This window comes from Furipterus horrens, unplaced genomic scaffold (assembly GCF_987537825.1).
Source record: "Furipterus horrens unplaced genomic scaffold, mFurHor1.1.pri manual_scaffold_6, whole genome shotgun sequence".
Lineage (NCBI taxonomy): Eukaryota > Metazoa > Chordata > Mammalia > Chiroptera > Furipteridae > Furipterus > Furipterus horrens.
The window spans coordinates 83,948,282-83,975,262 of NW_028327176.1; the positions used below are offsets into that span (position 1 = coordinate 83,948,282).

General features: G+C 47.5%; 1 protein-coding gene and 1 long non-coding RNA gene across 5 annotated transcripts in view; one reads left to right on the plus strand and one right to left on the minus strand.

Annotated features, from left to right (window-relative positions):
- The window catches only part of LOC150006671 (uncharacterized), a 30,221-nt gene extending 17,059 nt beyond the window's left edge, over window positions 1–13,162 (plus strand). The window contains exon 3 of the long non-coding RNA XR_016511969.1: window positions 13,034–13,162. This is a non-coding gene — a long non-coding RNA (uncharacterized LOC150006671). The remainder of the gene's footprint in view (window positions 1–13,033) is intronic.
- Window positions 1–26,981, minus strand: part of LOC150006672 (F-box/WD repeat-containing protein 10-like) — a 79,833-nt gene that overhangs the window by 11,128 nt on the left and 41,724 nt on the right. For 2 of the 4 annotated variants that reach the window (XM_090281983.1, XM_090281982.1), the window contains exons 1-10: window positions 26,365–26,955; window positions 24,360–24,536; window positions 23,044–23,241; window positions 22,825–22,952; window positions 21,909–22,031; window positions 19,001–19,110; window positions 13,917–14,117; window positions 6,657–6,778; window positions 2,479–2,627; window positions 1,381–1,523 (exon numbers count right to left, since the gene is read on the minus strand). In XM_090281983.1, the coding sequence (XP_090138109.1) occupies window positions 1,381–1,523; window positions 2,479–2,627; window positions 6,657–6,778; window positions 13,917–14,117; window positions 19,001–19,110; window positions 21,909–22,031; window positions 22,825–22,952; window positions 23,044–23,241; window positions 24,360–24,536; window positions 26,365–26,869 (1,856 nt within the window). In that variant the 5' untranslated portion in view covers window positions 26,870–26,955. Of the gene's footprint in view, window positions 1–1,380; window positions 1,524–2,478; window positions 2,628–6,656; window positions 6,779–13,916; window positions 14,118–19,000; window positions 19,111–21,908; window positions 22,032–22,824; window positions 22,953–23,043; window positions 23,242–24,359; window positions 24,537–26,364; window positions 26,956–26,981 lie in introns of those variants that run through there. The other 2 variants (XM_090281984.1, XM_090281985.1) reach the window with 2 other exon arrangements.

The following is a 26,981-nucleotide window of genomic DNA, read 5'->3' on the forward strand; positions in this document are numbered from 1 at the left end:
TGACTCCCTTCTTGGGGTCAAGCTTTGATAATCCATATAACATGCTAAAGGAGTTACTGATAATCACCTAAGGGTTGGAAAAATCCTGAACACAGACCTGTCCCAGCGCCCACCCATCAATAATGCAGCCACACACCACTGACAGAGATATCCAAATCCCCTTCCACCTCCCACAAAGCCGGTGTGCCTGTTCAGGAGGTTCTTTTGAGAGTATTTTACTAAATAACCATCCCCTGATAGATTCCCCTGGAAGCTCATTTACTGTTTTAACCAATTGAGATAGCATTTCATCCCCTAGAAGTGTTTGTATCACACTCAGAGGAAGAAGAATTACTCCTGTGGCTCAGGAGTGGCATAGAGCAGGCTGTAAAACCTACGGCCGTGGCAAAAGTATTAACTGACCACAATACCCTTTCCAAATACATCCAGATGTGACCTCAGCCTACTTCTTCAATGGTTCCAAGCAGCCACCACCACTAAACTGGGATTGGAATTGTGAAATAAAATCCATTTGCTGTCCTGGAATAGAATCCAGCCCACAGGCTTTAAGTAAACTCCTTCTTTAAAACTTCAGGGTTTTTTTTTTTTTTTAATTACAGTTGACATTCAATGTTATTTTATATTAGTTTCAGGTGTACAACATAGTGGTTAGACATCTATATAATTTAAGAAGTGAGCCCCACAGCACGTCTAGTACTCAACTTGCACCATAAATGGTCATTACAGTATTACGGACTGTATTCCTTATGCTGTAGTTTACATCCCGTGGCTGTTCTGTAACCACCAATACGTACTCCTTGCTCCCTTCACCTTTTCACCCTGCCCTCTAACCCCCTCCCATCTGGCAACCATCAACTTGCTCTCTGTATCTATGAGTCTGTTGTTCTGTTTTGTTTGGTTTGTTCATTTACATTGTTCTTTAGCTTCCACATGTAAGTGAAATAAGTGAGACAGAGAAAGCCTTCAGTTATTTTTAAACCTTCGTCCCTTGGATCATTTTAAGCTTTCGTAACACAAGCTTCCTGAGGTAAAGGCCAATTCCAAAAACTTAAATTTACTGGAACTGGCATTATTTGGGACAGTTCTGCCTATACTCATACATTTCATAGGTAACAGATATATCACGTGTGCCGTAAGTATAACATTTCAAACATTTCTCAAAATACACATCTAGTATTGTTATTTCTTAAAGAGAAACAAATGGGGGAGATGGCAAAATGGGGTGGGGGCAGAAATGGGTAACAGGCAAGGGAAGAGGAAGAAGAAATGGGTGAGGAGCAAAGCAGACACAAGGTCAGCAGGCAGCAGAAGGGACTGACCTGGCTGTGGCGGGGAAAGGAGAGCACTACATTGTCCAGACGGGGCTTTGCAGGCACGTACTTGGGATGCTTGTAGGCCATGAGGCATCGCTCATATCTGCCCACCATGCTCCAGGCTATGACCAGGCCGTCGGTACTTCCCGAGAGGAGGTGCCACTCGTCGAAGCATAGACACTTCACGGCTCCCTCATGGCCGCTGAGCGTCTGCAAAGAAAGTTGCATCTGTTTTCAGCCCAGCTTCAACTCTGTGTGTGACTCCTCCAAGGGTCGAAGCTGGAGGCTTCTTTAGATAAATTGCAAAGCCACCCTCCACCTATCCAGGACTCCCACTAACTGGGTATTTAACCAGCCAACTTTACTTTGGCTCTAAGAAGGCCAGTGGGGCCCATGCCTCCCTCTCTCCAGGGCCCTCTCCCAGTGAAGGGAGAATGTGGTCAGGGCAGGACTTGCTCCCGGAGGTCTGTGGCTGGGGCAGGCCCCGTCTTCCTGCAGTACCAGAGAGGGCCAGAATCCACTGTCCTCTGCTGCCAGCAGAGTGCTCCGTCCCAGCTCCTGACCAGGTCCCAGAGGGCACTGAGCATCCTTGTTCCTGCAAATGCTGGTTAGGCCACAGTGACAGCAAGATTGGTGGGAAAAAATCTACCAGCCAGGCCAGCAGCTTCTCACTGAGATCCTGCACTCCTGACGTCAATGAGACCTCACCACCACCCCCTCGGGCCAGGGGGTTTCAAATCCGGCAAGAACATTTTGTGTATGTGAACATTCAATCATTGTCAAGACAGCCAGTGTTCTCATCAGAGGGTAAGGAGAAAAACCATTGTGACTTCGTTCATTCCCTTACCCATGCCAGAACCAGGGCAGAATATTCAGGAAAAAGAAAAGGCACTTTACTGCTGTTAAAATATCCTGAGCCCATATATAATGCCGAGTCGGAGTGCACCCTTCCACTACCACCCCCCTGATCACACGGGCCCTTTCCACCAGCATACAATGGCTCAGGTTTGGAGGGGGCCTCCCCCGCAGCTCTTTAAGACCTCCCTTCTGGTGACCGCAACTCGGCTGCTCTGGGGTGGTCTAGGGAGCTACATGGGGGGAGACCGTCGGTCTCCTCCACCCGTCACTGCAGCACCCCCTTCCCTCCACAGCCCACGGCCCTCACCTTTACCAGCTGACCCATGGCAATGTGCCACACTTTGACTATCCCTCGCTCGCAGCTGCTCACGATGTAGGTGTCATTGATCCTGGTGGCCAAGATGGGGTCTTTGTGTTTAAACGTCGTCAGGCACTTCCCTGTCTCTACATCCCACTCTGAGAAGAAGGAGAGAGAAAGGTGGGGGGTAAGAAGGGGGTGAAGGCAGGTTACAGTGGAGTTCCGCACCCCATCACAGAAGCTAAGACTAGTGGGGCCCATCAAGTCAGACCCCGGGAGGCCTTCATCTGGGCTGCCCCCCCCCCCCCAGGCTCTCCAACAGCTCCGTGTACGTGCCGCTCAGAGCTTCCTGATCACGGGCCCTTGGGAGAGCCAGCCATGCCTAGACCTTGGCTCTAACCCGGGAACTTAGCCTTGGGGTCCAAGTGCTGGACAGCTCATCCCCAATGAGACTTCTTCTCATGCCTGAAAGATGCCGGCTGTGGCCATGTCAGGAAAATGGTGACACGTGTTCTGTGGTGTCAGGAGCATTCTTCCCAAATGCTGTGCTCCTGAGCCACACCTTCTATCCCCCAGAGAAAAGAAAGCTATTTTCATTGACATTTTTAAATATTTCTGACTCTGACTTGGATTTTACTAATGGAGAGATTGTCACAGCTGGGGGCAGGTTTACTGCTGCTTCTACGTAGATGGTGCTAGAGCAGCAGCCTAGGGCAGCGGTCCCCAACCTCTTTGGCACCAGGTATCAGTTTCACGGAAGACAGTTTTTCCAGGGACTGGGGTTGGGGGCCTGTGGCAAGACAGGAGGCGGAGTTCAGGCGGTAATGCAAGCGAAGCTCCGCTCTCTCACTCATCACTCACCGCCGGCTGTGTGGCCTGGTTCCCAACACAGGGCTGGGGACCCCTGGCCTCAGGTGCTGCCAGGAGGGTGAATGTGAGAGCAAATGGGTGGGTGGGAGAATAGAGCTTATGGGCAGAAATTGAAAGTGGGTGCCACGAATTCAGGCATGAGAGCATTAAAGTCGGCTTCATCAGCCCCCAAAGTACCTCCCGCGCAGCAGCACGCACGACCTAAGACAGAATAACCACAGCTGATAGGTGTATAGGCCTAGCCATGCGCCAGGACTCATTCAAAGTGCTAGACGTGTGTTAGGTCATCTTCACAAGACAAGCGCTGTTATTCTTCCCCCTCTACAGATGAGGAAACTGAGGCAGGGAGAGGTTTAGCAACCTGCTCGAGATCACACAGGTGGTTGGCAGATTAAGCTGGGATTTGAGCCCAGGGATCCAGGGGCCATGCACTCATCCATGGACACCAGATTAACTTTAACTACCTGAGTACGTTGGTTTTTTTTTTTTTTTTTTTACATATATATTGCCCTTTTATCAAATTAGAGATGTAAAAGGTGAAAGAGGAATTAAAATATTCATTGGTAAAGTGCCCTGGTTTAAAGAATTTAAAAAGTGGAGAGTTACCCTTCAGATTTCCAATGGTCTCTTTCTCCCTTTATTTTGGTAACCCAGGCAGGTAGGAAGAACCCAGGGGAAGCAGGCAGGCTGCTGGCCAGGGCCAGGGTTAGGGTAAGAGAGAGAGATTTTGATATTTTTCATCACGTGCATTAATTTTGACCTTTCAAATACTGCATTAAAGTATGTATCTTGATTACTGAGGGGTTGGTTTCTTTTTGGTGCCCCCTTAAGTTTTACACCCAAGGTGAGCACCTAACTCCCCGTGTCCTGTTACGGCCCTGCCTGGGGTCCCACAAGGCTCTCCCAAGCTGGAGGCTTTGCTGCCCTTCCACAGTCTGACCCGCACCCTTTCATCCTCTCTGCTTTGCTCCTCAAAGCAGTGATAGCAAGGAGCCTTTCATTCAGGCCGAGGAAGGCAAAAAGGCAGGGAGTATCGCAGGCAGGTGTGAGTGCTTGCAGACGTAACGCCACTGCGTTCTCCCTCGCCCACGTCTTCTGCCTGCATCTACCGCAACATGCTGTGCTTTCCTGGACCCCTTGCTTCTCTTCCCTTCAGTCTTTCCTCCCGACCTGCATGGGAAACCTCAGCCATAACAGGGGCTGCCATCTTTCCTTATAACTGGTAACCACCAAGTCGACGTATCCGGAGCTCTGGACCGGAACAGCCACACGTGCGCCTTCCCACGGCACTTCTCACCTGGGTCGCCTCTGGAATCCCATGCTCCACTTATTAGCTTTCTATTGCTGCTGTAACAAATTCCCATAAGCTTAGATACTGGGAACAACACAAATGTTGTGTTTTACAGAAATCTGGCATGACCACAAAAGGCTAAAATCAAGGTGTCAGCGGGGCTGTGCTCATTTATGGAGACTCTGGGAGAGGGAGCGGTTTCCTTGCCTTCTCCACTTTCTATGGCTCGCCCGCACTTCTTGGCTCATGTCGCCCTCCCTTCATCTCCAGGTCAGCAACGTTGCAGCTCTCTGACCATCCTTCCATAGTCACATCTCCTTTTTTTCAGGTTTTATTTATTTATTTTTAGATAGAGAGGAAGGGAGGGAGAAAGAGGGGGAGAAAAACCTGAATGGGTGAGAGAAACATCGACCGGCTGCCTCTCACATGCCCCCAACTGGGGACCTGGCCTGTAACCCAGGCATGTGCCCTGACTGGGAATCAAACAGGCGACCTTTCAGTTTGCGGGACAACACTCAACCCACTGAGCCACACCAGCCAAGGCAGCCACATCCCCTTTTGGTCACAGACAGGAAAGTTTGTTTTTAAGGATCCATGTAACTAACATGGGTACTCATTGAAAACCCAGAATAATTTCTCCATTTTTAATTCCTTAACTTAATCATGTTTGCAAAGTCCCTCTTGCCATGCAAGGCAGCACAGTCATAGATCCCCGGGGTTATGACGTGCAGGTCTCTGGTTAGCCGTTATTCTGCCTACCGCACTCACCGTGTCCAAAACTGATGCTGTCACCTCTCCCTCCGTCCCTCACCCCACCTCCTAGTCCGCCTTAGTTCCTACTGACATTAAGGGCACTTCCAGATCCCCCATGGCCTGAATTTAAAAGTCTGGCCTCATTTGCCCTTCCATCCTTCTCACTTTTCATATCACATTGGTGGTGAAGTCCTGCCAGCTCTCCCTAGAAATCTCCCTTCAGGGAGCCTATGCCCCCTAATGTAAACTCGCATCGACCTGAGTTTCTTCGCACTCGCCTGGCCCCCAGTGGTGTCAGTATAAAAACACCACAGATCTCTAGGCTGAGTAGTGTCTTAACTTGTCCCCTGTCTCCGAGTCACTGCTCTCCAAATCCTTCTTCCACACTATCGCTACTCTTCTCAAATGCACACTAGATCATGTCAATACTCAGCCTAAAATGCACATAGAGCCTCCCATGTCCTATAGGATAAAGTGCAATTTCCTACCACGATGCAGAAGGCCCTTGATAATCTGGCTGCAAACAAACGTAGCAGCCTTATCTTCAACACCACACTCGCTGTACCAAGCAAGGGGAAACTCCCCGAATGCATAGTTTTCTTCAACCATCTGTGAATTTACTGTGCTGTTCCTCCTGCTTGGAATGTCCTCCACTCTCCCTCCACCTGCAAAACAGCTTATCCTCAAAACCACACTCATATAGTATCCTGTCTGTGGTGCCTTCCCTCTTGCTCTTACTTTGGTGGTCCCTTAGAATTCTGCATGTTGGTTAGAAGCATACGACTTAGAAGCAGACAGCCCTGGGTTCAAATCCCACTCTACCCCTTAGCAGCTTTAATTTAGGGTAAGTTGTTTTTCTCTCTGAGTTCTTGTGACAGGTAAATAAGATAATACATATAAAGCACCTATCCCAGTCACAGAGTTAGTACTCAATAAATGGCAGTTGTTATTATTCACATTTATTATATCCCCCATTATATATCTATATATCTATTTTCATTTAGGAGATTATGAGCCTCTTGAGCAAATAAAAAGCCATATTAAAGAGCCATATTATACTCATTTTTTCCCATAACACCTAGCAACGGTGTCTAGTACACTGTGAGTAGTCAACCAATAGTTGTCAAAGGAACGGATCAATAGATATATGCGTGGGTGGATGGATGAATAGAAGAGTAAATATGACTGCCTATAGAAATGAGCAAAATATGTATTTTGGCAACCCATGGATTTGTGGAAACTTCTCAGAAAGTTTGGGGCACTTCTTTCTCACCTTTCACCTGGCAATCTCTTGCTCCAGATACAAGCCTGTTCTTATATAAATCCATGCAAGTGACTGTCCCCTGGTGGCCACTGAAGATTCGTAGGCAAGCCCCACTTTTGAGATCCCAGTATCTGCAGGAATTAGGCCAAAGAAATGTTTTTGAGATTTTCTGAGGGCCCAAGGGGCCATACCATATAGAGTTCTTGTAAATTAAAAAGCAGTTGGAAGGCAGAAAAGTTACCTGGTTAAGCTAAGAGGCCTGGATTTGAATCTCACTTTTAGTACCTATTAGGTGTAACTTAGGGGAAGTTATTTAATTTCTGTGTAAGCTCCATTTCCTCGTTGATAAAACAGAAGTTACCACATAGGATTTTTGTGAAGAATTAAATACACAAATGCAGTGACTGGCAACCCAGGGTGAGTTCCACCCCCAGGGAACATTTGACACCGTCTGAAGACATTTTTGGTCGTCACAAGCAGTGAGAAAGGTGCTTCTGGTATCTAGTCTGTAGAGTTCAAGGATGCTGTTAAACATTCTACAATGTACAAGGCTGTCTCCAAAGAAAGAATATTCCAGCCCTAAGTGTCAATAGTACTGAAGTTGAGAGACCCTGCATCAAGGCATATAACCTTAGAACAGTGACCAACATATAGAAAATGCTTGATAAATGTTTGTTGGCATTAGGTAGAAGGGTCCCTGGAGTGACCACCAGGCCTAGAATTCATGGCATTGATTCAGTGATAGAGCTGGTCTTCAACCTAGAACAACATAACAATTTACCACAGCCACTTAGATCCAAAATATTTTATGTATATTTCTGAAACATATCTAAGAGGTACAAGGAAACATGTGTAAGTCACACTGTGTGTTTAATAAACAAGCATGCCTGGGGTCTCAGCTATCATTATTACAGATTTCCGCTTCAGCCAGATGCTTCTGTGACAGGGCAAAGTACAAGGTTTAAATAGTGGGCTCTGGAGCCGGGCTGCCCAAGATCCAGTCCCAGGCCCAGCGCTGACTAGTTGTGTGATCTCGGATAAGTTACTGAACCACTCTGTACCACAGTTCTCTCATTTGTAAACTGGCAATAATAATGGTATTTACCTCGTAGACTTATTGGTAGATTTGGCACATAATATATGATTAATAACAATATGTAATAATAATTAATAGTAGTATATTGTTTGAATGTCTTATGTGCTGTGGCCTTCCCAGTGTATTTAACGATGTCTCAGGAGTCTGAAGAAAAGCATGTTTTGAGTTTCTGCTTCTAGCAGCATGATCAACCATGTATCCAGCTTATTTTTCCTAACTTATGCAGGAAATTTGATAAACACTTGAAGAACAATAGGAACAGAAGGAAATTCCTTGATTTAGTAAACTTAGAAACCAATGTCATAACTGAAGCATAGCGCTTAATAGAGACACTGGGTGTGCTCCCTTCAGAAAGGAGGAGACACAGATGGCCACTCCCCCTGCTACTGCTTAACGGGGAAGCCAAGGCAAAGTGAGAATGAGAGAAAAAGGAAAACAGTATAATAATTTTAAAAGATGGTAATATGTTGTCATTATTTCGAGTTGATAAGGTCATCTACACAGACAAACCAAATCAACACACATGCTTTTAGAATTAATAAGGAATGTTAGCAACGTAGCTTACAATGTAATTTACAATGTAGTTTGATTTTGTGTCCAGTACGAAAAATAAAGTTGGTATCATTTCTTCATATGAGCAATAACCAATTTAAAATATAAATAAGATACCATTCACAATAACAATAAAATTATAACGTTTTTAAAAAAAAATTATAACATTTTTAGATATTAAATAAGAATAAAAAAGCCTTTTATTTTAAAAAATTAAAGTTCTAAGAAAGAACAAAGAAATAAATGTGTTGCACAAATCAGTCTATAAATTCAGTGCAACCCCAATCAAATCTAATTGGGTTTTCCTAAGTCAATAAACTTACACTAAAAACTCAAAAAATATATACCATGGCTAAGCTACATCAAAAGAAAAACATAATATGAAAATATTCTCTAAATGCATAACTATAAGCAAATAAAAATTTGAAAAACAGAGTGGACCCAATCAAAATCCCAGCAAGCTATTTTCTGGATATAGACAAACTTATTCTGAGGTTTATATGGAAAGGCATAAGACTCAGGATTGCCAGCACAATACCAAAGGAGGAAACAAGGTTGGAGAACTCACTCTAGCCAACTTAAAGACTTACTAAGACTTCTAGTCAAGATGGCAGAGTCAGTAAATGCAGCACTTGAATCCTCCCACAACCATACCAAAATTACAATTAAAGTACAGAATAATCATCACTCAAAACTGCTTGAAACCAAGCTAAACAGAAGTCTTATAACTGAAGACATAAAGAAAAAGCCATGTCACAATTGGCCACACACCAACGTGTTGCAGTCCCTCCAGAAGGAATGAGGGGTCCCAGGTCCACATGAGGCCCCCAAGCCCAGGGTTTCAGTGACCAAGAGACAGGTCCCCATAACTTCTGGCTGTAAAAGCCAGCAGGGATTATGACTGAGTGAGATAGAGGGTTTCTAGAGTCTCAGATGTTCCTCTTAAAGGGTTTACATATGGACTGCTTGGTCTCATTCACTCCGAGCTTCAGCACTGAGGAAGCAGCTCAAAAGGGGCCAGGGACATACTGAGAGGAAGTGCATTGTCTGCCATTAGGGTGAGGGCTAGAGAGGCAGCTTTCTCCCAGACAGAAGTACTGGCAGAGGCCACTGTTGCCTTGCTGAGCCTTACACACAAAGTTGGCGGGAAGCACCATAACTGAATCTCCATCAACCTGGCAAACACTGCTCACCCCTCCCTGGTTATTCCCTAAAACCCTTCCTCACCTGTCTGGCAGACCCGCCCAAGTCATTTCCAGGGGCTTTGCCATACAAATGGACTGTGTCGGCCAATGCTGTGGACTTTCCTAAAATCTCTCAAAAAAGAAACATCTGAACTCAGGGTGCCCCATATCTCTTGCTAAGTGGCCCCGGGCTGTCACTAACAGCAGGTGACCTTGGTTCAAAGCTTTTCTCCTCCTAAGTATCTAAGCCCAACACAAGTAGCAGCCAAGTGCATATTGCTTTGTAGCTCAGGCAGAGTGGTCCTGGGCATGGCACAACCATTGGCTGGCATTGGCCTGCACCTCCTGAGAGGCTTCAGAGCCAGTGAACCTGGTGGACAGCTCTCTACCATGCCTTAACACCAACCAACAACTTCTACAAGTGACACACTCAAGACACACTCGTGAGTCTTGCTCCAGGGGGTCAGCCTCTGCACAGCAGGTCCTCCACAGTCACAGCCAGTCCACACAGCTGATTGGCCTGAGGTTAATCCCTTCTGTTAACATGCCAGCAGCAATCAAAACTTAACTACAACAGAAGGGTGCACACAGCCTACAGGGAGGGCACAGCTGGAGTACCCAACTCAGGTGACCAAGGGGGCTATGCCATGAGGCCCTACAGAACACCTACTACATTAGGCCACTCTACCAAGACTGGGAGCTGTAGCAGGGCTGCCTAAAACATAGAAATAAACACAGGGAAGTAGCCAAAGTGAGGAGACAAAGAAAAATGGCCCAAATGAAAGAATAGAACAAAACTCGAGAAAAAGAGCTAAACAAAATGGAGATAAGCAATCTACCAGATGCAGAGTTCTAAACACTGGTTATAATAATGCTCAATGAACGTAGGGGAAGAGTAAATGAACTTAGTGAGAATTTTAGGAAGACATAGCAGACCTAAAAGTGGAGATGGAAAGCATGAAAATGAACCACTTAGAAATGAGCACTATAACTGAAATGAAGACTACATCACAGGGAATCGACAGTAGAAGAGATGAAGCATAGAATCAAACCAGTGATTTGGAAGTCAAGGGAGCAGAAAACATTTAATCAGAATAACAAAAAGAAAAAAAAATCCAAAAAAGCGAGGATAGTTTAAGGAGCTCTGAGACAACTTCAAGCACACCAACATTCGCAGCATGGGAGGGCTGGAAGGAGAAGAGAGAGATTAATAAACTGAAAGCCTATTTGAAAAAAAATAATGATGAGAAACATTCAAATCCAAACAAGATGAACCCAAAGAGGCCCACACCAAGACACATCATAATTAAAACACAAAAGGTTAAAGGCAAAGAGAGAATCTTAAAAGCAGTGAGAGAAAAGCACTTAGTTATCTACTGTCATCTGATTTCTCAATAGAAACTTTGCAAGCCAGAAGCAATTGGCACAAAATATTCAAAATGATGAAAAGCAGTGTTATTCATAATTTCCCAAACTCAGAAGCAACCAAGATGTCCTGTAGTAGATGAATAAATAAATAAACTGTGGTACATTCAGACAATGGAATATTATTCAGTGTAGGAAAGAAATTACTTACCAGGCCATGAAAAGAATTAAGGAAACTTAAATGCATATTACTAGATGAAAGAAGCCAATCTGAAAAGGCTACACACTGTAGGATTCCAACTATTGAACAATCTGGAAAAGGCAAGCTATGGAGATTAAAGACATCGGCCATTTCTAGGTGTTGGGAAAAGGAGGAAGGATAAATAGGCAGATAACAAAGGATTTTTAGGGCAGTAAAAATACCCTGTATGACGCTATAAGGATGGATATATGTCACTATATATCCGTTCAGATTCATAGAACGTACACCACCAGCAGTAAACCCTAAGGCAAACTGTGAACTTTGGGTGATTATAACGTGTCAGTGTAGGTCCATCAATTGTAACAAATGTATCGCTCTGCTGAGGGATAGTGATAATGGGGAAGGCTAGTCATGCATGGGGGCAGGGAACATAGAGGAAATCTCAGTGCCTCCCTCTCGAATTTGCTGGGAACCCAAAACTGCTCTATGAACATTGTCTTTAAAATGTTTAAAAAAAAAGTAATTTTGATGAAAAAAAAAAGAGACATTCTCATACAAATTCCCATATACACCATAAATCAATGAGGTAAATTTCAGGTTATTTAGTAGTTTTTGTGGGGAAAACTGCTCAATTTGTTAAAACGTAAATAAATAAAATGGAAAGTCTACCTAATACAACATACAAAGGTCTGACTGCAAATAGAGTGAAGAACTTAACTATAAAGTTAATGGGAGAAATGTTTAAAAATAGCCTCGTCATCTAGATTTGGGAAGAATCACAAACACACAACACACACAAAAAAAAACCTTCATAAACTGATATTTTATTACATCAATATTAAAATTTTTAGGAGATCCAAGATGGTGAAGTAGATGGAAGTTACACTCACCGCCTCCCAGGACCAAATTGAAATTACAACTAACACATAAGGCAATCAACCTGAATAACCAACTGATGACTAAGCAGCATAAGGCCTATAACTAAGGATTTACAGAAGAAGCCACATGGAGACTGGTAGGAAGGGCAGAGATGCAAAAACGGCTGACCCTACACCCACATTTGGCAACTGAGAATCAGAAAGAATATCTCAGCTGCAAAGGTCCCACCTTAGGAACGTGGTGTCTCAAGCCCATGCCAGGCTTTCCAGCCCACAGCACCAGCGCCAGGAAAAAGAGCCCATAGAACACCTGGCTGTGAAAATCAGCAGGGATTCTGTCTCCCAGGGAGAGATGAGAGTCTGCTGAAGACCAAGGCGCCCTCTTAGAGAGCCAACATACAAAATCTTGATCAGAGCCACTAACCCTGGGCTCCAGCAGAGGGGGCATGGCTCAAAGTGAATTAGAGTCCTTCCAAGACGGACTAGGTTGTGTGGCTTTAGGGAGAGAACTGAAAGGGCAGTTGTCAGGGTTCCTCTCCCATATCACCCAATTTTCTGGACTCCATAATCTCATGAGCCAATTCATTGTAATACAGATATATGTTATATGTTATATACTATATATATATATATATATATATATATATATATTACCCTAATACAAATATGAAAAAAGTTCTTTATTAGCAATCAAGAAAGTTAAAATTTAAACTACTATAGGATTTATTTAATATCCATGATATTGGCAAAAATGTCCAACACTGATGATACTATTGATGAGGATTTATAAGAAGGGATCTTCTCATCCCTGCCTATGAAATTCTAAGTAAATACAAGCACTTTGGTAAACAATTTAATACTCCTACCTAGAAATTCCACTACTAAGAACATACCTTAAAAAAAGTCCACGCACTGCAGTTAACAATACCACGTCATATATTTGAAAGTTGCTCATCACACACACACAAAACAAAAACAAAAAATGTGTAACTATGTGTGGTAGGGGATATAACTAAACTTATTGTGGTAATCATTTTGCAATATATACATATGTCAAATCAGTATGTTGTATACCTGAAACTAAAATGTGATATGTGAATTTTTTCTAGGAACTTATATACGCAGACACCCAGAGGCAAGTCCAAGAATATCTATGGCAGCTCTCCTTGAAAGAAAAAAGAAAACTGGAAACAATACAAATATCCATTAATAGAAGAATAAATAAGTGAGATAAGATATATTCATCCAATAGAATACTATATCTCAGTGAAAATAAATTAATGACTGCTACCTACTTCATGGATGAATCTCAATGTCACAGTTCAGTGCAAGAATCAAGTCCAGATGAATATTTAAAACAGTTCCATTTATGTTAAGAAATGGACAGAAATAATAAATACATTTGGAGATATATAAATAGGTAACTATAAAGAATCTTATTATAAAAATACAAGGGAATAATTAGTATAAAATGTAGGATAACATTACCTCTAGTTGGGAGGAAGAAAGAAGAAATAAGGGAAAGGTACATAACGGAATTCGGAGAATGATGTTTTATTTCTTGGCGGGAGTAATGAGTACACGGGTGTGTATTACGTTCTTTAAAGATAAATGTATATGTACATTTCTAACACTATTTTGCTTCTAGATCCTATTTCAAATCTACAAAAAACTACTTTCTGCTGAAGGAATCTGTAAAAATAAATATAAATTATGCCTTCATCTAAGAATGCTAAAAAGATAGCTTCTGATTCACAGTTTGCAACTAGAAAATAGATCTGATAATTGTTATAAATCTATTTCATTCAAAGTTTAAATAATATACAAATTCTTGGTTTTATCTTGCCGAAAAAGAAAAATGTCGTAGAAGTTAGTAACATTTAGGATAGCTTTCCAATAAATAGGAAAAGGAAAAAGTGTGCGTGCTTCCTCCACAAGCTGACTTCTGGCCCTGCGTGGGGTGCGGAACCAGGGCCTCCGCGGACCACTCACCTGATACTCAGGTCATAGCTCCCGCTCAGGAGGAAGTTCTCCTGCTCACACAAGAAGAGGGCACAGACACTGCCAGCGTGGCCTCGGAACTCAACAGGTACGTCCTTTACCCGTAAGATGTCCAGGAGCTGGATCTTCCGGTTGGATGACACAGCTACCAAAGCTCCCCCAGAATAGTGGATGATTCTGCTTCTGTCCCACCTGAGTTGCCGGGGAAAAGGATGATCCATGAAAAAAAGGTAAGTGTCCTGCCTGGAAGTCACTTAGGGTTGTGGCTTCTATTACAGGTACAATGGAAAACGCAACGCCTTCTAACATGGAAACTAGCAGTAGGCAAAGCCTAATATTAACACACCCTGATAGATCCCTACCTATTACCACAACCAAAAATACATTTTGAGTTGATTTAAAATCTAAAGGCAAAAAGCAAACCACCCCCAAAATTCTGCTAATTAATGTATGACAAATCCCCAAGGTAGAGAATAGAATATGCCGCATTTTCTCAAACTTATTTTTTTTTACTTTTTATTTTTTTAGGAAACAGCATGGTTTAGTGCAAAAGATTCTCTGCAGCACTGAGAAGCGGGGTCCCCATGGGTCAGCTGGTCACCTGCCGTCCGTGGACTCGGACTGACAACTCACACCTTCTTCCTTCTTCCAAGGAGCCTTCCCACTGACCTCAGGTTGACAATCGTCCTACAAAGCCAACTACAAACAAACTGAAGGGCATAGTTACAGCCAAGTGGTTTCTGCTTTCTCTACCTGATTTGGGTTTTCTTCCAGTGGCACCTGACAGTCCTGAAAGCCCCCCTGGGCCACTGGCCTGCCTGGGCAGACAGGGTCAACGGGGCTACCGCCCACGCCTAGGGGTGTGGGGTAACTCGGGGTGAAGCCTCATTGGCCCTCTGTCCTGTCCCAGCACAGTTACTGGGAGCGCCCTCTCACTTGCTAAGGAGGCCCGCGGTGCCACTAAACCACATGGCCACCCCGTCCCCCCTGATGCAGAAAGTCAGAGTGAGGGGTCTGGACAAGACGTTGGGCCCCTGCAGTGTGTCCCCTGTGACCCAGAGCAGCCCCTGGGCCACATTCATTTTTGCTTTCCAGGCCAACAGCACAAAGGCGGGGACAAAGGAGCAGCTGAGCCCCTCGAGGAGAGATCCTGCCCTGGGCCGCACCCTCGGCTCTGAGAGGTGCTTTTAAACACAGCGTTGGCCGAAGTTTCGTGGTGTACACTCCAAGCACACCCCGCGACCTCTGACCTCTGCTCCAGACATGCAGGTTGCAACTCTGGGTGTTCCCTCAAAGAAAGAGCAGGGGACTGAGATGCCTCTGCAGAAACCCCCACTCAGACCTGTCCAGGACGACGCCGGACCTGCCCGGGGCCAGACCCCGCTGAGCCTGTGACTCCCCACGGACTGCACCTGCGCAAACCAAGGTGACCCTGGAGACTGGCCTGGGACTCCAGACCCCTGCATGTCTCAGGGTGCCGGGCGGATGAGGGCCTGCGGGCTGTGCCAGGCCCGGGGGCCCAGGGCGGCATGAACAGCTTAGTGGCAGTGTGGTGAGTGGAGGCGGACGCTTCCCTAGGGCAGGGACCGGGGTGCTGGCTCCCGGGCAGCACACGCCGCCAGTGTCCTGGAGAACGGACAGCGACACAGGCTCTCCGAATACAGCCCGGAACCACGGGGACGGCGCCGCGGGGACAGCGCCCCTGAGCGCGTGCAGAGCGGCCAGAGGGGAAAGCCAGTGGGGGGAGGACGCAGCGCCCCCGCCCAGAAGTCCCAGCCGGCCCCTCTCCCGGCCGCACGCGTGTGCGGGGCGCAGCGCACCAGGGCCCCGACCCCCGCCGAGGAGGGCCCGGCCCCGCGCGCGGCGGCGCTCACATGTCCACAAACACCATGAAGCACCAGCCCAGGCCGCCGACCAGCAGCATGGTCACGTGGATGCCGTGGACCAGCAGCTCGTTGAGCAGGCGGAAGTCCACGCGCCGGCGGCCCAGCAGCAGCAGCAGCAGCAGCAGCACGCGCACGCCCACGTACTGCAGGCAGAAGAGCGCGGCCTGCCGCTGAGCCCCGGGGGAGGCGTGGGCCTGTGGGAGAGCGACAAGCAGAGGAGTGAGGTCAGCCCGCGCGAGTGTGAGGGAAGCAGCCCGGGCACGTTCCCGCGCGGGACATGGCAGCCCCAGACGGCAGGGACACCAAGCCTAGGATGCCGGTTCTGCCACGAGCTCCAAAGGGACCCACCATCACGTGGAAACCAAAAGAGCGAATCCACCGGGAAAAAGGGCCAGGATGGCGGTTGGGGGTCCCCCAGTGGCAGTCAATGCTGAAACCACGGAGGGCCACCAGGAGCCCTGGCCAACCTCACCTTCCCACGGGCCTCGCTTTGACCTGGATACCATGCCTGGCCGTTATCCAGGGTGAACAAAAGCCCTCCCGCGGCATCCCACCAGGGGACCAGGGTGGGGGGCTGCCCACAGGGCGCACACAGAGCAGTTCGCTCCAGCAAACGGGCACCCAACTGCTGGCAACTAGACAGCCCTGCAAAACGGGGGTCCCCGCTGCCCTGCTCCCAGGGGTGCGGTGGGAGGCGGGCGCCCCAGACCAAGGAGCCACCGTGCCTGGCAGGCTGGCGCGGCACCGCAGGGCACGGGGCCCATGGGCTGGGCCGCAGGAGAGCTGCACTAGCGGCCCCCGAAGCTTTACCCAGGAACCACCGCTGAGAGCTCGCCACGCCTGGGTGGGGACAGCCGGGGTGGGGACAGGCGGCTGCAAGGGCAGAACTTGTCAGGGCGGAGCAGCGAGGTTGGCTACAGGTCACCGGCAAACGCTGCCAGGCATCTGCCCCGCATCAGAAGGCGGGTTTCTTTCTCCAAGCTCCCTCTCCGGCCGCTGTGAGAGCAAATTGCCTCCCAGAGGCGGGGGCGTGGGAGGCCGAGCGTCCACCCCTCCTCCGCCCCGCAGGCGCAGCCCTTCCCGCAGGGTTTGACCAAGACCTGGCCTAACGGCAGCTGCCCGGACCCGGAGCTGCTCCATCCAGGCTCCACCTCGGTCTCAGCCCGCCACCTCCAGGAACGGCACTCAGGCAGTCGGTGTCCTAGTCTCGAGGGTCACTCGACAGCCGCTCCTCATTCCCTGCACGCTGCGGGGACGCGGCCAACCTCCGATCTCGACTCGGCCCGGAAGCAAGCAGCTCCCGGTGCGAAAGGCATCGGTGCCACGAGCTTGGAGGTCGAGGCAAGTGGACGAGGCCGCGGCGCCGACCCCGGGGCAGCTCCATCCCACCGCCCGGCCCGGGATCCCAGGCTCCTTGTCGCCAGGGTGCTCGGCCGCGCAGGCGGCACCGAGTCCCGGCTCAGCGCGTCGCGGGAACAAGGAGGCTTTCCCCGTTTGCCTCCGGGGAAACTGCCGACCGCGAGGGCGGAGCCGACCCGCCGGAATCCCCGGGAAGCCCCCCGAGCCCCGCCCGTTGCCCTGGAGACGCCCAGGGCGACCCCCCCCCCCCCCGCCTGCCCGCTCGCTCACCCGGTTCCCTCTCCGCGCCGGCGTCCCGGCCTGCGGGCCCCCCCTGTCCCTCGGGGCTCCAGGAGCAGGGCGGCCGCGTGGTGCCGACTGCGCGCTGGCTGCGGGGCCCAGTGCCTCATGCGTCCCCACCTACCCCGAAGGGTAAGGGGCTGCGCCGCCCGGAGGCCGGCGACGTTTGGCCCAGCGTGGCAGCCGTAGCGTCGTCCCTCTGCGGCCACCGTAGGACTTTCCTCACGCCCCTCCGCCCACTCCGACATCGAGAGCACCTCCCTTCCCCCAGTTCGGGGTCGACTCTGAACACCTGGAACTCGACCATCTTCTCAAACTTATTTGACTACAGAGAATTTTTTCATGGAAAACCTCAGAAGAACACAGCTGGGAAGCCCTATACCCCTGCATATTCCACTGTTTCTCTCTTTTTCTTTAACCAGCATCCAGTGAGCATATGTCAGGGTCAAAGTCCTGTGCTAATAGGAACCATGGGAAATACAAAGGTGAGGAGGATATGGACTTTGCCCTCAGTGAGCTCGTAGCCCAATAAAATAGGGTGAGTTGAACTAATGTCCCAGTCATAAGATTATTAGCAAATAGATAACATGTGAACAGGATGACAATTTATTGTTCAAACATTTTGATTGCAAAAGGGGCCACTATTATTAATTACTCCAGGATCACCAAATAAAATGAGAATGTTTCAGTCAAATGGGATGTATGGTCACTCTAAATATGAGGAGTAATTTTGTCCTCATTGCCATCTGTCACATCTTGAGTTCAACCAGTCATCATCTCTTCTAAAGAGTACTTACCACCATACTAGTCGTAAAAACTCAACTTTGCCTTTCCCTTCTCTGCTCTGTCTTCCCCGTAAGAACTGGTCAAGATGCAATTTGTTAATACCATTCAGAGCCAAAAATAAAATAGAGATGCTCTCCACAAACCTTATGAATGAAGAGTGAAGGTCTGGGCCTAAAGTACGGCAGAAAGTTTATTATTAAAGGGTCTTCTTATGACAAATCCAAATGATGTCATGCTATGCAGTTACCATAAATACCATTTTCATATTTAACATGGAAACATACCCAGAGTATTTTGCTGGAGTGGGTTACAGAAATATGTAGAGCGTAACTCCATTTCTATTTAAAAAATATTTTTATGCATGCAAACAATTCTAGAATAGACACCAATATTAATGGTGGTTATCTCTAGATGACAAGATTATAGGTCTTTGTTTTTCTCTATACATTTTCTGGCATTTGGTGGGTTTTTTTCCCCCCACCAACAGTATATTACTTTTAAAATTATGATAAAAATACAGATATTTCAAAAAGAAGGATTTTGTGCACATACATTTTGCATAAGTTTTTTGGTCAGTATACCCAAAAATCATAAGGGGAAGTGTCCTCTACACACTCCTGATAATGCTGCAAAAATCAAGTACCCAGTCTCATGTTAGTTTGGAGCTAGAGCCTTTCCAAGTAAACAAGGGTCATGGGAATCCTAAGATGCCAGAGGGGGTAATTCAGAGTCTCTGAAGACCTGGATTCAGACCTTAGTACCTACATGTCAGAGAGAATACGGATGTTGTAAGTGCCACAGAAGACATTTCTCTCTTCCATCTGGACCGGCTGCATTTCCTGGTTCTGGTATGCGGTCCACAGGTTGTAGTCATTCTAACAAAGGAACACTTAGAGTCAAAGTATGGCAGCCACTTTACCCATGCTTGCCCTAGAGCCTCCCCTGGCGAGGACAAAAGGACTCATAATTCTTTCTCTTCAGGCTGTGGCTGTTCCTACATGGTGATGGAGAGGGGCCAGTGAGCAGGCACTAAACTAATCTGTAAGTTAGAAAATGTTGAGCCCAGAGTCCTAATCCTTCTTCCACCTCTTTGCATTTCCTGTGTGCCCTGATTCCATGAATTTTCAATGTCCCTGATAGCCCAACTTTTCTAAAAACGAATTCACAAAGGGTATGCTCTCAACTGAAGTCACAGGTGTCCTTTAACTGGACCACTACACAGAAGAGGGGGTTTCACATTTACATTACGTACCCTGATGGTACAAAATATATTCACAGGAACTCGAGCCATATGTGAAATTATTGCTGCTACACACTGTATGCATTTGCACTTCAAAGTTTTCATACATCTGCAACCTTAATATCTCCTTACTGCTGCCTCACAAAGTACATCATTTACCCCACAAAGTAATCTCCTCATTTTACAGATGAGCTATCTGAGCCACAGAAAGGAAAAATCAATATGTCAAACCTCAACAGAAGTGCCTGCCTTCCCGTTCCAAGCCTGCTTCTTTCCTTCCTTCTTCCCTTCCTTCCTCCCCTCCTCCTCCCTCCCTTCCCCTGTCCCTCCCTCCCTCCCTTAATCACACACCTCCTGAGCAGCTATGGCATGCCACGCATGCTAAATTCTGCCATATATGACTCAGTTGGACTCTTCACCCTCCAATAGCAGAAAGTACTACTACTACTACCAGGAAAACAAAAAAGAGGGTGAGTGTATGATGGGAGCATCTGGGCGTCCTCCTAGGGATGTCTCTTTCTAAGTCTCCTTCCAAACCTTAGCCATCTCCATGCCTGCGGACCCTTCCTCAGGATGCCGGCTTTCCTCTGCTCACTCTCCATCTTAATCTCTAACCAAGTAGTGATATCCATCTAGAAGTCTCTCCCCTCCAGAGTCTAAGCAGCTCAGATATTCTGCCTTGAATTGAAAGAGGTCTCCCAAGCTTCCCACAGCCCAGACTGAAATTCCTTGGCTCGCACTCATCAATTCAGTTTTGAGAGCCTAGAAGCACCATGGTAGAGTCACTGAGAGGAACAAGACCTGAGTTCAAATTCCAGCTCTGCCATTGACCAGCTACGAGAACTTGGGTAAATTTTCTAACATCATGGCCTTCGTTTCCACACCCATGAACTGGGAGCAATGCTATCTATGGCAAAGATCAAGTGCAGAATGTATACAAGGCCCTTGGTGCCTTGCCTGGCACATTGTTTGAGCTCAGTGCCCATTGCCATGAGCACCACTCAGAAGCACTGACCCCCACCTTTTCCTAGCAGCCCCCTTAACTGCTTAGTCTTGCTCTTTCACATGTTCTCTTCTGGTCTCCATGCTGTGTTACCTGTTCTCTCTCTGTTCTCAAACTATACATTTCTAAAATATTAAACACGGTCTCAGGAGTCCTTTTTTGCTGGGGGATTATAGCTACATCACCTAAGGAAGAACTGTATTAGTTTCACTGTATTTAACAGGGCAACAGGATTGGAAAGAGCAGGTCATCACTGGCTAGGAACCTGAAACTCTCTGTGCCTCAGCTTCTTTATAAAATGAGTGAATGGGCCAACTCAAAGATTAAAAAAAATTCCAGGTTCCATGTGGTAAACAAATGTTTTCTTTTGCCCATGTAATTTTTCTTCTATGTTTTTAATCAGTCGCGTGATGATCCAGATTTCTAACTTGAAAGCTCAGATGGTCTCGGGGGCTGAGCTCCACAATCCCCCATGGCAATAATTAGTGGCAGCTGAGTAGCAACTGGCCCCTTCAGCTGGGAAGTGAACCCTCTAATTCATCGTGGTCCCATCGTCCTTCACTGCTCATACCACCGCCTCCCTCATTCGTGGGACCTGTCTGGCCTCTACAGACAGATGAACTAGATGGTGTCTCTGGATGCTTCTATTTCTCAAATTATAATTTCTACTGCACAGTTTTTTATGGGAAGCTGCAATATGACCACCCTTTATTAAGCATTCTTTTGAGGCCCACTGCATAGTTTCAAAATAAAAGGCCCTTAGGCAAAGCAGAGGGAGCAGAAACCTAATGGTTTTAGGAATGAACCATGACTGGATAGGCAGAACATAGAGTTCAGAGTTTTCCACCTATTCTTCATTATTGCATAAGATTCGGTGGGGAGATCTGCGGTTGAGTAACTCTCCCCTTTCAGCCTAGAGTCAGAACAAATCTGGAAGTGAAAGGTGAGAAAGCTTAATTCACCCTGGGCGCTGGACATTCTGGACCGGCCCTGCCCTCCTCTCCTGGCCTCTGGTCCCAGAGCTGCAGCTCTGGCAGCCTCCAGATGCAGGGAGTGATGGGTGCAGAGGAAAAGCCCAGCTATCGCTCACGTGCTCCTGGCTCTGAGCCCTGCACCAGGTGGCTTGGTGCCATGGACGTAGGACAGGGCCATGGGCTTTGAAGTAAGGACAAACCAAATCAATCCACCCATTCAATGGGTGAGGCATTTAAGACATAATAAAAGAAAGTGACCTAGTTAAGAGCAGATAACCCAGAACTCTGGTCTCCCTTAAGGAACGTCACCTCCCGTATCCTATATTCACACGCTGTGTCCTATATCCTCCCATGTCCTATACCCTTGTGTGGGGACTGAGCCTGGACTCCAGCCTTCAATAGCCAATGAGAGCGTGCCAGTCACAGTGACTTGCCCCCAGTGCCATCACAACCCACCTTTGTTCTCAGTTTCCATTTCTGATTTTTCACACGCATGTGCTTTCCATCGTCTGTCATTTTAGGAACTGGGATAAAAAGCTTGTTGGCGTAATGAGGGTCTATTCCCCTTGTGTAGGACCCCTGAGGGGGAAAACAAAAACAAAAACAGAAAATGGCTGCTCTTGGTTCCTACTCTCCAAGAGGAGGGGAAACTAGTGCTCGGCAAGATCCGAAAGATGGGTGAGCTCTGGCCGAGGAAGGCCTGGGCCTGGCCAGGCAGGCTAGTAGGTGTGTAGACTGGCCTAAGGGGATAACGATGCCAGAAATTGGGAGCGAGACCAGAAAGACATGGCGAGCAATTTCCAGCTTTCCAGAGCGGGACCGGCCTCACAACACTTGCCCCTCCCCCTCTCCTCTCATCTGTCTCTGCTGGGAAAGTCCCAGCTACCAAAAGTCCATAATTTGAGTTAAGCTTCAGATAAGAAACACAAATAAAAATGCCAGAAATGGCTACTACCAGGGAAAATTGCATTTGACCTAAGAACAGACTTTGTGGTCTTACAGACATCCATGTCCTATGTCAGGCTGACCTAAAACATTCTCATGGCGTTCTGATTTCATAAACCACAATGCAGCTCTCAGGGTGGGGGCAGGGGGTGGAGTCCCTGCTTTGTGAGGACTCTCCAGCCTCTGCCTTTCTCTTCCTAAGGCGTTTCCGTACATGTTGTCCCTGCTGGGTGCGCTGACAATGGTATAGTAAATGGTGACTAATGGGAAGTTCACACCAAAAGGAGGTGACTGTTGAAAGCTACAAAGCAACAAACAGGGAGTAGGAGGCCACTAAGGGTCTTCTGAGTGGACTGAACGGCGCACAGCCAGGCCGGCCTCTGTGAGGAAGTGGGGCTCCAGGCTGCCCCTCCCGGGCAGGGAGTACCTGCAGCAAGGCGATCTGGCTCTGAATGAATGAGTGCATCGACAGGTCCATCTTGACTTGCTGTGCCAATGCAGCCCAGTGCTGGCTCACAGAGGCGCATCGGTTCAGGCTGCTTTTATCAAGCATACCTGAAAAAAATATATATAAACATGGGAACCTCCACACTGGGTTGCAATGGTGGGGGGCACTTAAGAAATCCCCCAGTACAACCCAGCATACTCAGAATATACTTGGAGAGGTGGATGGGCAGGTGACGGATGAAGTCCCGGTATTTGCTGACCCCAGACAGGTCTCTGACAGCATCCAGGTCAACCAACAGATTGGAGGGGGTGCACCCTCTCTTGGACACGTCTGCTTTCCCAGAAAACAGCCTATTCAGCTCAGAAATGCACTGGAGCGAACTCTTCCATTGTCTCTCTGAGAATAAAGCCAGAGAAAGGTGCACAGGTGGGTCGTGTCTGCGGTAACTCCAGGCCAGAAGAACTCACAAGGGTCTGCTCTTAGGCTACTGGATTTTGTCATTCTTTTCTGCCAAAATGAAAACAGAAACCCCCTAACCAAACTACAAGTACTTCGCAGCCTTCCCAGCTCAAGGATATGTCTGTAGCCTCAAAGCCTGTCCTGTGCAAGTGAAATGCCAGGGTGTCTGGAATTTCCTTCAGATCACTCCAACAAGAAAGTATCTGAAACAATTTTTAAAAAGAGGAATGTTTGACGTAAGAACAGGGAGGTGGGTGGTGTGAGCAGTACAGGACAGCGGGACCAGTTGCTGCTCAGCGGCAGCTAACCATTGCCGAGGTAGATTGTGGGGCTCAGCCTCCCAGACCATCCAAGCTTTCAAGAGAAATTAGAAATCTGAACTATCACGTGACACTCTTTGCTTTTCTGTTAATTACTGAAGCTAGGTGATAGTTATATGAATGCTTATTATACTGTCCTATCTACTTCTGAAATTTGACATTTCCTGTAGAAAAAATGTTTTTGAACCTATGGGTTGTGTCTCCTGTTGCTGTTTCAAGTACATGTCTTGCTTTGAAAACCAACTTGGGATGGCCTTGAGGTCAGGGTTCAAATTCCCCATTGCTCTTATTTCCTCCTCAAGGAATCCAATGCTGCCAAAGTAACCACGGAGTTTTTCAAAAAGAATCAGTTGAATTCTAGAGGTGCCCACTGCCACAGGTCAGGGGCTAGGAAGGGACTGTGGCCTGGGACAGAGGGAGACGTCCAAGGAAGCCCTTGACCACAGCTTCCTTTCCGATCTCTGTTTTCAGGGGGTCTCTCAGAGGAACCAAGGTGGGGAGGTGAAAACATGGGCTTTTGGGTCATCCTAAGTGATTTTATCCTTGCTTCTTCCCTTTCTGGATGTGTGATTATATGAGGGACCAAATAGCAGCGAGTCCAACACAGGTGAAAAATTAATGTTAATTCTCCGAATCTGTCCTCCCCAGAGCCTCCTCCTGCTCTCTCAGTCCCTCCGGCTCCATCGGGACTTCCAGTCCCATAGCTTCTGGCTTTCCCACTGCAGCCTGACTTACCAGTATGAGCTGCTTCCCCCACAAGCTTTTCAAGCAATCTTTCTCTTCCTGAGTCCCTGGACAAAGGGAAGGATGTGTTCTTGGTTCTGGATGCCCAGTTAACATGTGACGTATCAAACTGGTGGTTGTAGTCTTTTTCAGGGAAGAAGAACACATGATTGGAGTCTTGATCAAGCCCTGAAAAAGCAAAAGGTCAAGACAAGGTTGTTCTTTAAACAGGTGTGTGGAGGAGAATGAACAGAGGTAAATGGTTTCATTTCTACTTGCTTCTTTTAATTCTGCACAAAATGGGCCAGACCAGTTATGTCTATTTTCATTTGGGGCTCCTGAATTTCTATGCAAGAATCACAGAAAGCCCCTAATTAGATTTTACCAGCCCACCTACGACGCAGTTTATTGGCGCTCTACATGCAGGAAAGAGCGTGAGAGCGCTGTGGGCGAGAGCTGGAAGAGGGTCTGCTCCTCTGAAACTCTGGCTTCATTTTCTTCATTGGTGTGCATATCTATCCTTCAGACAAAACAGAAAATTCAGGGTTTTAAGAGAGATGCTTCCCTAGGAAAGGAGAAGGTTGCACAACCTGTAACTGGACTCGACTCTAAAGCAGTAGCTGATTCCTGTGGAGAACGACGAAAGCCTTTGACAGAGACCCACAGAACAACACATGTGCGTGAAAGCCAGGCCTGCTGTGGTCTGTCCCGCATGGGGTGAGGGGCAGCACTGCACTATGGGGGATGCTCAGGAGTTGAGTCCTGGTTTCCAACCCCCTTGCTGAGTGACCTTGTTCAAGTCACTCAGATTCCATGAACTTTGGCTTCCTCATCTACAACATTAAGGAGCTCACCTGATTGACCTCTCATCTATTTGTAGGACTCTCTGATTTTTTTTTTCACCATTTCTTCATTCCAGATTATCTTTCTTTTACTTCCTTAATGCACCAAAGAAGCCAAGTGGCATACATCGGGATCCAATTGCCCTGCAGGTCATCTAGCTTTAAAGTGGTTTGGGATTCCATTAGTCTACAACTACCACTGCAAATCAGGTCTCACAGACATTCAGAATTCTCAGCCTTGGAGACCTCTGACTCTGAAACTCCTCCATCTGACACTCCCTCCCAGCCTTCTCCTGCCCGTCCTCCCAAACCTGTGCCTCCCCACACTGGACCTTCCACTCCCGGGCCCCTGAGGAATCTCCTATCTCTTGCCTCCTTCCTGGTCTTTTTGCGTCCCTGATTGAGCTGGCCAAACATTTCCGAGACCTTCTCACCAACAGCCTAGATCAATGGCTCTCAAAGTGAAGTGCCAACCAGCAACCTCAGCGTCAGCTGGGAACTTGTTAGAGATGCCACTTGTCAGGCCTGCTAAGTCAGGGGGCCCGAGAAAGCCCAGCCACCTGGGATTTCATAGGCCCTCCTGAGGATTTGGAACACGAGCTAAAATTGGAGAGCTAGGGTGTTCGCCTTATTTGGCCCTTTCGCTTTCTCCAGCCTTGGATAAGCTCCACTTCAAGGCTGGATGTTATGTGCAAGCAAGGAATATGGCAGAATGAAGGGGGAAGGGGCAGGGAAGCCCTAAGTTTTGGCCTGTTGGCCTGGTTTCTGCACAGTGCAAGGTGAAGGGCAAGGCAATTCAGTAGCTCTCCCCTTATGTCCCTTCCAAGGCCAGTCCAGTCTCTAGCCCACTGATCATGAACCACACCAGCCTTAAGTAATAGACACAGACCAGCCATTTCCGGGCCAAAAGGATACAAAAATCCATTTTAAATGCTTGACAGTTAAAAGTTCTATACACCCTTCTGCATTTGTCATTTGACAGTTTTCTAGAAGGAAGTCACATTCAGCAATCTGTCCTTCAGTAAACAGAACCGGGTGTCAAGACAAAGAACTCTTTCCTGCCTTCTGGAAAGTCCCCATCTACCTGGTTTGTCCACACCTCTGGGCCCTTTACAGGTCCTGAAGTCTGGCTCCCTGGTCTCGGGTTCCCCTGGCTCCCCCTGCGGCCTGTTCACCTGAAATGTTGTTCTGCTCTCTCTGAAACAGGACTCTGATGACATCAGCGGCCGTGCGCAGTAACGCGGGGTCACACATCTGCAGCAGCAGGAGTGTGTACTTTGCCTTAGTCTGGTGGTTGAGGGTCCCGAACCAGCACGACATCTCCCTCATCGTCTGTTCTACTGTTTTATCCAACATCTGGTTCAAAGAGGACTTCATGGTTTTCCCCTCCTTCTGGCCGAGGTAGATTCGGGACCTGTGATAGATGAAATCCTTCCCCTGTGTGGTCTGAAGGATAGTGTGGAAATAGTGCAACAAATCGACGCTATCTAACTGTTCCAGGATGCTGACTAGAAACCTTCTCCGAGCCGTCTCCCCTATCCTTCGGAACCACTCTTTGGTAAAGAAGATCTTCTGAGCCAAGACGCACGTTTCACACTGCTGGCACACGGGGACAGAATCCTTTCCCTTCTCACAGCGAAAATAGGGGGCATTCCTGAGCCTCGATTCCAGGTTTGCCATGATCCTGAGGTGACCAGCTCATTTCATCCTTGCCTGCGGTCAGCTCCACCCGACGGCAGAGGGACAAGAGAAGCTGATAAATATCCCCAGTGAGCCTTTTCTATTATAAACA